This window comes from Lipotes vexillifer, unplaced genomic scaffold (genome assembly GCF_000442215.2).
Source record: "Lipotes vexillifer unplaced genomic scaffold, Lipotes_vexillifer_v1.1 scaffold49, whole genome shotgun sequence".
NCBI classification, from domain to species: domain Eukaryota; kingdom Metazoa; phylum Chordata; class Mammalia; order Artiodactyla; family Lipotidae; genus Lipotes; species Lipotes vexillifer.
In genome coordinates, this window is record NW_006790551.1 from 3,166,407 (window position 1) to 3,177,912 (window position 11,506).

An 11,506-nucleotide genomic window follows, 5' to 3' on the forward strand; every position below is an offset into this window, starting at 1 on the left:
TCTTTCCCTTAGCATCCCAGTTTCCTTTCCTGTTTCATTTTTCTTCATTAGCACTTCTAACATACTTTATAATTTGTTCATGTACTTGCTTTTTAAATTTTCCATCCCTTCCTCATTTAAAGGTAAACTCCACAAAGGTAGAAATTTTGTCTGCTTGTTAACTGGTATAGCCCCAGAGCCTAGAAAAGTGCCTACTACCCAGTAGGTGCTCAGTACATCCTTGTTGAATGAAAGAATGAATGAATGAATTCCTAGCTCACTCCCCAGGAATGGAAGAGTTCAACCTAAAGGTTTTATGTGTATAGTATAGGTAAGAGCATGGTCTCTAGATCCAGACAGGGTGTTAGAGGCTCCACCACTGATTTCCTGGGTGATCTTGGGTAAATTGTATAATCTCTGTGTCCCTCGATTTCTTCATCTATAAAATCAGGCTAATAATAGTACCCACCCCATTAGGTTTTTGTGAAGATTTAATAAGTTAATGTGTATAAAACACTTAGAACAGTTTATTAGAGACAATGTATTTGACCTTTTTTTCCTCTGGGCAGTAGGCGCCATAGTAGGTGATAGAGACAGTAAATAGTAAAGACTTTTCAGAGGTTTTCTAGTTTCTGGCTTTCCAAGTAATTTCACTTCCTTTCTCAGCTGCCTCACTTCTGTTCTAGTCACATCTCAACCTCCTTTCCTGTCCCTCTCCCATGTGCATATGTCCTGAGGGGAAAAAAAGGGTATGGTTCCCTGTATAGTTAACTAGGCAATGCTGCCCTGTTAGCACTGAGGAAAAATGTATACTGAAGTCGTTTTTTTACTATCTCCTGCGAGCTATGGATAGAAAACATACAAAGACTTTGTATGACCATAAACTGCAGGTCATCTCTGGGAAAGACTTGATCCTACTCTTACATTTCTTTGGGTTAAGATAAACTGACTTGGAGAGTGTATGAACTCCTCCATATATCAATCTTTTTTGGTCATAATACTGACTTGTATACTATTTGACATTAAATTGTCCCTGCCAGATTAAAGCCTGTGCTAGGATTTTATGTAGGAAAACATCGTTTTATTCAGGAATAACTAATTTAAATTTACATATGTGTAGCCTTGCAGTGTACGTTCATACTAAAAGTTTACTGATTAAATTAATAGGATAAAGTACATTAGAGGGATATTCTTTAAATACTCAAAATATCCAATGTGAGGGACTGCTTTCTAACTACTAAAATTACTTTGGCTTTGATCTCTTGTATTTAAATGATATGTTAATAACAAATGTTTTTTATTAAATTATAAAGCAATCTCTGGCTGCATCTCTACTTGAAATCATATTCATTATACCTCAGTAAAGCTGGGGTGGGGGGCAGGGAAGAAATCGTATTCATATAATTTAAAGCAATACAATGATATTTCTTTAAAAAATATTCTATAGTTCAACCAGGGCAATATTTAGATAGTCTGATTACTGATTAAGAATACAAACTAAGGTTTTCTGAAATGGAAGCTTATTTCTTTGTTGTGGTTTTTGCTGTTGTTCAAGCCAATAATTTCAGCAGATGGAGAACCATGTTTCACTTAGCAAAAATTTACTTCCATTAGCAAACATAAGCTCCCACTGTGTACCACTGTGCTAGATAGCACAGACCCTGGCCTGATGGGTGCTTTACAACTAAGACTTGACTTGTCACTATCTTTATGCAGGTCACACAACTGGTCTCTCATTAAATAATGACCGACTATACAAACTCACGTACTCCACTGAAGTTTTTCTTGATCGGGGCAAAGGAAACCTCCAAGACAGCGTGGGCTACCGAATTTCATCCAATGTGGATGTTGTCTTACTGTGGAGGAGTCCTGATGGTGATGACGACCAACTGATCCAAATTATGGTGGGCATTTTCTACCAGAGAGATGCACAGATTAGATGTCAGCAGTCTTTGAGAAGTGTACCATTCAACAGCACTTGTCTGTACTCTTGGTCATATAGTCATTGAATTTTTTATCCATCACTAAAATAAGTAGATATACAGTTTTGAAGTTTTTGCTAATCAAAAGTGATCTGATCTTTCCAAATTGTTGAAGCAGGCAAACGAAGGTGTATATGGGTGAGTAACTGAAGTATGATGTCCAGTTCTATATGTCATACTAATAGGCACATTAAACTAGAATCCATTTGCAGTGTTCTGAAACTAAGGAGTCTAGAATCCATGTTATGTGTAAAGCAATCGAGACCACTCTAACTGAAGGAGATAAATTGTGACCTTCCAATTTTTCTGAGTTCCTTGATCCAACAGGTAAAATGACCAATGAGGGAGTAAACCTATTCTGCATTCTTCTTGAGGACAGAACGAGGTGCTCCCCTGAATGGCAGTGTTTGGTCAGTTATGATGCTTTAGATTTATGTGTTGACAAAGAGATTCAAATTATATGGCCTCTGGGGCCTGTTCCTGTTTCAATATATGGTGAGTCCACATTTGCTTTTCAAGGACCTAAAGGCAATAGTTTCTCTAGTATAGTCAGTTCTCCTTCTACATGCCAGTGTGAAACAGGTACACAGGACCAAGATTTGCTTCATTGTCACTGATAAGTAGTTACTGATATACTTTATAACGAGGTGTTACTGCAATACGTTTATCAAGTGATCTTTGCTTCTTTGGTTGTCTCTAATAGCTGTGTGTGTTTTCCAAGTTGGATCAAAATTGTATCATCCACCTCACTAAGCCATTTCTCAATAGAACAGTATTTTGCAGAAAACATTCTGTACCTCTTTGTTCAGTAATCAGACTGTTCATTTTAATTTTATATGTACAAATAAAGTACAGTGGGGCAGGGCTCCTTTCAAACAAATAGTACAGGAAGTGAAGAGAGCAGGCAGACAGCAGCAGTTCAAAATAAATGAAGAGAGTGACAATGGCATAAAAGAGCTATCTTTTAGCCACAATTATTGTAGACCTGAAGTCACAGATTTCTTTTTTTTTTAATTTTTAAAATTTTTTATTGGAGTCTAGTTGATTTACAATGTTGTGTTAGTTTCAGGTGTATAGCAAAGTGAATCAGTTATACATATACACATATCCACTCTTTTTAAAAAATATTTTTCCCATATAGGCCATTACAGAGTATTGGGTAGAGTTGAAGTCACAGATTTCCTTGATGTCAGTATTTTTACCTAATTCAAAAATCTAATTTTTAATACCTTCTCCATTCTTTTAAAGTTGATAGTTAGGTCCTATGAATCATGAATTGAGAATGACAGAAGAAATTATGGCCAACCCTGTTTATTGCTTTACCATTTTATTTTCTAGGAGACTCTGATGGAAACAGACATAGGAAGTTTTTCTAATAGGTTTCTTTCCATGATTCCAGATAAAAGATGTAAAGGTCGAAAATGTGAATCAACAGAGAGGAGAGAAGAGCATTTTCAAAGGAAAAAAGCCATCCCAAATCATAAGAAAGGAAAACTTGGAAGCTCTACAAAGACCTGTGCTCCTTCATCTAGTCAATGGAAAGGTAAAAGTGATTTTTGGAGTTCCACATTGTTTTTTCTAACTTCATATTTTTCTCTCCTTCAGTAGATATTATTTTAGGTGATCATGGTGTTGCTACTTTTATGGAAAATGGAATTTGTCAAGAACTAATAAACAGAAGTTGCAAATTAAATGTTTCAGAAGTAAATCAAGGCACTGGATTCACTTATATTTCCTAGCCATTTATGTTCCCTATTTTTATGAAAAATCTTTATATAGGAAGTATATGTTTATTGGTAAGAGGCATAATTAAAAGGTACATTCCTTATTAAATTAGGAAGAATTCAAAAGACATTGTAACACAATAGGTCATCAGAGATGATTGGATAAATTCAGGAAAGTAGACAAATTATGAGAATGAAATGATCTAACTTAGATAAGTGATATTAACTTGTCATAAGAAATCAATAAGTGGATTAAGTACAAAATTGAAGCTTTTGATGGGGTGTGGCATTTCTAAGATAGAGTTGATTCTTTAGAAAAGCATTTAGATTATTTTATAGCTACAATTGAAAAGCATTTTATATGTTAAAGTAATGAATGAACACTATAATATACACTGGAAGTTTGCTCTGAAAATTCTGTAACTGTGCATTTCTTACGGTTTGAGTCTAGTCTATTAAAATGGTCTTAGTATGTTTGGAATTGAAAAGCAATTTTGATCTGTGAATGATCAAGTATTACATATGTGGGTTTATGAAAATTATAGGTGTTATACTGACATGTATAAAAACGTATTAGTATAAGATGAAAGCTTACTTTTAGGAACTAAAGTAGAAAAACAGAAAGGGATCATTATAGTTAAAACTACAAGTCTCTAAAATTTCTCTAGATCCAAAATTTCTAGATTCAAACTAAAAGTGAAAACAAATACTTTAAAATATAAATTTCAGACATGAAATATTTTGCTGTTCATGATGCTCATTTTTTAAAAAGTACTAAAGAAGGATTCTAAAGAAGTTCACAAGAAGGATTATTATATCATCACTCTTCTGTAACCAAACATGAGTCACCATTTCAAGAATCCTTCTCTTCCTTCTCCACTTGTTAAAATACTTACCATGCTTCAGACTTCGCTTGCAGGCCCTTTCTTTTATAAAGTTCCCACCCTTCTAGCCAGCTGGAAATAACCATCCCTCTTCAGAACCCTCTTAGCACTTTATAGCTCACTCATGCCCCTCATTACTTTCCTTTTGGTCATTTGTGTTCATTGCTAGATTATGGGTTTTGGTGGAGAAAATTGCTGTTGCTCTTGATATTCCAGCCCTTCTACTCCCTTCCTCCCCAAAGTACCCGGATCCAAGCCTTGCACTCACCAGCTTGGTGTTCTGAAAGCCTTTCCCAAACCCCATACTCCCCTGAGCTTATTTCTATCCAAGCATTTATCACAGTGTATTTTAATTCTCTCTTTACTTGTCTGACAGCCACATTCACAGTAAGCTTCTCCTGGGTGGCAGTTGTGTCTTTATCTTCTATATTCAGGACCTTGTTCATAGTGGGAAATCAATAAATGTTTATAAATTAAAGGAATGAACAAATAAGGTTATATGGGGCTAAAATGAGTCAGACTTTGAGGAAGTCTGTGCCTACTGTTTGCTTAATAAAAGCTAAAACATACTTAGTGCTAAATGCCTGCACTGACTGAAGGCATTACATGAATTCTCTCTTTTTCCTCATGACAGCCCTAGGAAGCAGGTGCTGCTTTTTCGTCCTCTTGTAATAGATGAGGAAACCAAAGTTAAGAGAAGTAAAGAAACTTGCCTAAGGTCACACAACTGGCAAGTGGTGGAGCTGGGATTTAAAACAGGTTTCTGTGCCAGAAACCTCTGTATTTTACTGTCTTTTCGAGCTGGAATGTACTTGGGGAAAAAAAAAAGTCTGGTTGCCTTGCAGTCTTCTTTTTATTCTTCACTGTATCTATTAACTCACTTGATTTTCATATGGCACAACTTTATTAACAACATGAAATACTGTTATTTTCATCTCTGGCCTTCCAATGTGGCAAGATGCTTGATTTATAAACTATTAATTGCATTTATAATCTTAACGACAAACCAATCATTTTATAGCCCCTTGGGTAGCGGTTGAGTACAAAGTCTTTTGTTACACGTACAAAAGCACTCAGTGCCCTCCCTGTTCAAAGGCTGGGATGGAGCTGCCACATCATTATTTCAGTGACTCCAACATGCCATTTCTACAGGAGCTATTACTTGTGATGATTTACTGTAGCTACAGGTCAAAGTACATTGTGGTATCTTTCAATTACACAATAAAGTACTTGTTGGAAAAAACATGACCCTGGAAACTAAGAAGCCACTTGGACATTTTTAGCCACATCACTGTCAGAAAGATCATTATTTAAACTATCACTTCATTTTACTGTGAAATTATGAAAAGGAAGACTGTACTGCTGTTTTCTCAAAGAGTATTTTCTATCCCAGGCTCAATTTAAGAAATTTCTGTGATTTCAAGGATACTCATCAGCATGTATTTTTGTCCTCCCAGAGCCCCCTCTTTTAAGCTCTCACATTTACATTGTAAAAGATATCTCATGGAAATACTTACATGCATATTTATTGCACATATTTTTTTTCCATGCCTACTTATCTCCCCTACTTAAATGTTTGGGTATGACTCTAGTTTTATCTACAAATCATAGATGAAGTCGGAAATATGACAGTTTTCTGGTTAAGACTGACATGCAAAAGATTCCTCAAGTTACAGTGTTGAATGCTAATCCAATTAACTAGAATATTACCAGACTTCTACTTCTGGTTTTTGCTCAGTATTGATTACATTAATCATGTGGCTGCCGAGTCTGTCCCTTATTTTGTGTTGTTCCTAGACATTGATTCGCTCTCTGAATCTGGCAGTGTGGCTCCTGTACACACATGGAACCTCCAAAAGAAATGTGGCACCTTGAAAACCTTCTAATTCTTTATATATCTCTTCACTTGTCTGTTTTCCAATGTACCATTTCTTAGCTATGCTCTGTCTTAAATACATATGAAAGAGACATAGCTTCAGCTAAGTAGACCAGATAAAATGACTAATCTCTGTTTGCTGAGATCCTTTTTATTTTTGCTCTTTGACGAGTTAATGAAAATTCGCTTTCTCTTATTCTTAACGAATGTGTAAATTAAGGGAATGTATAGAAGTAAGTTTTTCCTAAGGAAAAGAAATGTATAATCCCTACTGATTCCAAGGGGAGATTGGCCCTCAAAATTATCCCAGAAGAGGCACTGAGTCTCCTTTCCCACAACCCACCCTTCCCCCTCTATGTTTAGTTTCCTTGGGTTAAAGTCTTAGTTTGTGACTAGTCTACGATGCTGCCGGTCTCTGGCAGTTTTGGGGACTGTAAATTTAGATAAGAGTCCTGTGCTCTTGGATGTTCAGAGCTCATTTCAGAACTGAATGAAGTAATCAGCTTTATGGCCTGAATATAATAAAACTTACTTAGTTCCTGTTGTGAAATAATGAATTTAAGATTATTGTTGTGTCAGCCATGTGGATTAAACTTCCAAGTTCTGATATTTTATTATTATTTTCTGAATTATCAAAACCCTGCTCGATTCTAACAGTTTTGACATTTAGCTAATATGGATACCAGTGCTGTCTTCACTTTGGATCTCATTGCTCTGCACTAAAGGAAGAGAATTTAGGCCCCAAATGTAGCAGGCAGACAAAGGAGAAAGAGACTTGTCCACTTTTCTAGTTCTAGGGAAACAATAAAAGCTAATAGAAGGAATGAAAAAAATTTTTTCTGTCTCACAGTTTATGTTGCTCAGCCTTCCAGGAAAAAATTCAGCATCCCATTTTCTTAGGTATATAGCAGTCAAGATCAAAAGAAGTAGGAGTAACAGGAGAGCATTTAACCTTATGCATAGTCTAAAGATTAAATTTGAGACCTGGGTTTCCTGAAATTTTAGGTAAGACTTTATAAATAGTTCAGGCATATTTTGTAGCTTGGAAGCAAAGTGAGGATACTGATGATAGTACAAGCATTTTTCCCACTTAATGGCTCCTCTCACTTTCTGAAGTATTTAAGGCTCAGACCAAAAAAGTCACAGGCCTTAGGCATGTGTGTATTGCTACCAGTAAGCCCTTCTGACTGTGTATGGGCTCAAGCAATCCAGTTGTAAAGCTCTATTAGTCCTGATATTTGCAGATTCCATACTCCCAAATATTTGAAAAGAAAGTTACACTATAATTCCTAAAAGGAAAGAAGACCTAGTTTACAAAACAGAACATCAGAAACTCAGCCTTGGTTCTGAGAAATTGCCAGTGATTTGTTTGAGAATATGATGCCATGGATTTTCAGACACTGAGATCACTATTCCAGTTCCTTTTTAAGCTGGACAAACACAATTCCAACATTTATAGGTTCATCCACTGTAATGACTAAAATTGTTTGCCAGATAAAGTACCTAATAAATCTATCACTAGGCAGAGTATACGTAGAAAATAAAACTAGAAAACTTGAGGCACTTGTTAGGATAATTCAGGCAAAGTATTTTCTTCTTCTAAGGGATGAGGGCATTTTCATGTACACTCAATTGTTCAGATTGGTATTAATTGAATTTATTGCATAATGACTGAGCTTTCAGTTTTACTTGAGAAGTCATGGTTGGTTTTAAAGAGAAATAGGAAGGCATTCAGGATATTTCTGGTAGAAATGCCAGCTATAATTATCATAGACCTTGGGAATTTTTACAAGGAAGTTATGTCCATCCTCTCCATTTCTAAATCATGTGACATGTTTGGAGTCAAAACAGAGTAAAAAATGACAACCTACTTTCCAGAAAATGCTTTGTATTTTTATCCTTGTTTCCTAAACATGAGCTAAATGTTCAAAATGGTATGAGACATCGTTATTACCTCTGTGCCTATAAATCTCAAGGATGAAACAAAGCTAAGATAAGCCGTTTACTAGTGCAGCCAAATCACACTCACCTTCCTCATTCCAACCTCTTTTTCCCACCTTCTGAAGAGAAACTCAAAGCAGCGCGTGGGGCAGGCCATGCAGTGTTAGCACCCTAAACCTCAAGTCTTCCAACCTTGTATGTCTCCTTATACCCAAGGCCAACATGAATGCTATGGAGGGCAGAACATCAATCCTGTGGAATTTTGGCCATGGTCATTTTGGCCACGTGTGGGCCCGTATCATAGCCCTTAGAGGCTGTGCTGCCTCAGGAGTCTCAAGCATGGGGATTGCCATTCTCTTCCAAGAATCTATTTCTTTGATGTTATTTTAAACCTTGGTTAGTTTTTGTTTCAAGCAGAATCACAGGTAGAGAATACATTGACATGTTTGAAGAGAATGTTCCTGATTTCTCTTCCTTGGGCAATCCTTGTTTTCACAGAAATCCCACCCCGTATCGGTGCTCTCTTTCCTTCCCTATGTTACGCTCATCATATTTAGAGCCTTCATTAAAAATCTCCTGAAATGTCGTATTTGGACGGTCTAGCTTCTTAGAAATGTAAATAGCTTCTTTTCACAAAAAAAGAAGTCCCAGCTTTGGACTAACAGATCTCTTTCTCCTAGAATTGATAGGGGGGTGAGAATCTAACCTTCCCTGCTATTTATTTAACCAAATCTGGTAAATGATGCATTTTTGCTCTATTTATGTTTGTCCTTTTTTTTTTTTTGCCTAGATCAAAGAGTTCTACTCCTATCAAAATGAACCAGTAGCCATAGAAAATCTCAAGAGAGGCCTGGCTAGTCTACTTCAGATGCAGTTAAGCTCTGGAACTACCAATGAGGTACTTACTAATATTATTAAGGATCCAGAAACGTATTTGTCAATAAAGTTACCACAATTGTTTATATGGGTTTCTATCTGCAGAAATTCAGTAAAAAAAAGTTACTGCTATGGTAATGCTTAGAAAAGGTGACTTGGGTGGTTATCTCATTTTCATACGAAACGAATTGCAGTTTACCCCAATTTGTATTTGAATACAAGGTAGAGGGAATTAGAATAAGTCATACTAAAGAGACCTATAGAATGACTGAATGATAGAGATGCAAAAAACCTTGGAGAATATTCCAGTGGTATCACTGTGCATCACTATCCCACGGGGAGCTTATTAAAAATATAGATTCCCTGGATTCACTGCAGAGATTCTGATTAAGTAGATTAGCATCTGTATTTTAACAGTTTCTCAGCTAATGTAGATGCATTGTCAGTTAGAGGAACCACTCCTCTATACAAACCCTCTTCATTTTATAGATGAAGAAACCGAAGTTGAACTAGGGAAGTTGAGTGACTCCTTCAGTACCATACTTGGAGTCAAAAGAAAAGCTGAGTCCAAGTTTTCTTGACTGAATTCAGCCAGTCCATCAGTGGGTGAGAAAATCTGATGGCAAGGCTGGGCCAAGGGAATGCAGGTTAGCTTTCTAGAATGAAGACTGGGGGTGGTGCTTGTAGAGGCCAGAGGGAAGACTCAGAGATGCTAAACTGAGTCTGTACTGAGATACATTTGCCTATATTCAAACTGTTGATGTGATTTATAATGAGTTGAATTAATCCCACAGGTTTTTAAGGATTTCGAATCATACTCAGCTCATCAAAGCATGTGCGCGCACGCACGCGCACATGCACACGTACACACAGCCTACATACAGCATTAAAAGTCAATTCCCCTTGCCACATAATTACCCACTTACGAGAGGTTTTGATTATGACCAGGCCATTTGTCCAGTTCCTATTAGACATTAGAGAGAAGTAGGAAATCCTTTATTATTCCTGGGGCAATATGAAGGCACTCATAAGACTCAAACAAAGGGAATGGAAAAGAATCCACACACTGTGGTAAACATTGAATTCTGCCTTCCTAGCTTGTCAGCCTGGGCAGAAAGTCAGTCCCCCATGACATATTAGAAACCCAATTTTCAAGCCACTTCCCACTGGAATTCAAATGGTCCATGTGAGAATCCCAAACATTGTATTTTTGCTTTGCTTTTTAGGTAGATATCTCTGGAGATTGTAAAGTGACCTACCAGGCTCATCAAGATAAGGTGATCAAAATTAAGGCCTTGGATTCATGCAAAACAGAGAGTTCTGGATTTACAACCCTAAATCCGGTATGCTTGCTATCACTTTCTTTGAGGCAACCAAGTAATTACCTTTTGTAGAGATTATTTAAAAATAATAGGTGAATAAGGTAACAATATAATTTGGGAACATTTATAATTTTTAGGTTAGGGTATTAGTTTTATATAATATCAAATGAATAGGTTTATCTTAATATATTGTAGGTTTGGGTGATGGGGAAGTTCTTGTGAAGATGAAAAGATAATTCACTATTTGGCTTGATTCAAAGATAAAAAGCTAATTACTTGTTACAACCACATATATTTATTTATTTAGGTCTTGGGTGTCACTTCAAAAGCAACATCTGTCACTACCTATAAGATAGAAGACAGCTTTGTTGTAGCTGTGCTCGCAGAAGAGATACATGCTTTGAGGCTGAATTTTCTACAAACAATTGCAGGCAAAATATTATCAAAGTAAGATAATGTTAGAATTTAAGTTTTATTTACTGTTCTTTGATATATTATTATACTTGGTTTAAAAAAATATGTGTGTATATACACGCACATGTATATGTAGTGCTTCCTCATTCTGACTGAGTTCCTTTAAAACAGTGATTATGTCTGTTCATCTTTATTTTTCATATTATCTACAGTAATATATGGCATGTAATAAATACTTAATGTTTTTAAATAGAATTTCATTAAAAATAAATTGTTTATTGAATAGAATTTAAATTTTGAAAAGGCAAACTACTTGATTCATTTTCATTTATTTTCTAATTTCTCTGTCAAATGATTTTAATGTTAAGTGTTAAAAAATGGTGGCATTTGGGGCTTCCCTGATCCATGGCCGTTGAGCCTGCGCATCCGGAGCCTGTGCTCCGCATCGGGAGAGGCCGCAACACTGAGAGGCCCGTGTATAGCAAAAAAAAAAAAAAAAAAAAAGGGG

General features: G+C 36.2%; 1 protein-coding gene across 1 annotated transcript in view; it reads left to right on the forward strand.

The window, feature by feature from the left end:
- MTTP (microsomal triglyceride transfer protein) overlaps positions 1 to 11,506 on the forward strand; it is a 46,618-nt gene that overhangs the window by 4,239 nt on the left and 30,873 nt on the right. The window contains exons 2-6 of the mRNA XM_007463797.1: positions 1,696 to 1,883; positions 3,361 to 3,504; positions 9,177 to 9,284; positions 10,489 to 10,605; positions 10,892 to 11,031. Coding sequence (XP_007463859.1) covers positions 1,696 to 1,883; positions 3,361 to 3,504; positions 9,177 to 9,284; positions 10,489 to 10,605; positions 10,892 to 11,031 — 697 coding nt within the window. The remainder of the gene's footprint in view (positions 1 to 1,695; positions 1,884 to 3,360; positions 3,505 to 9,176; positions 9,285 to 10,488; positions 10,606 to 10,891; positions 11,032 to 11,506) is intronic.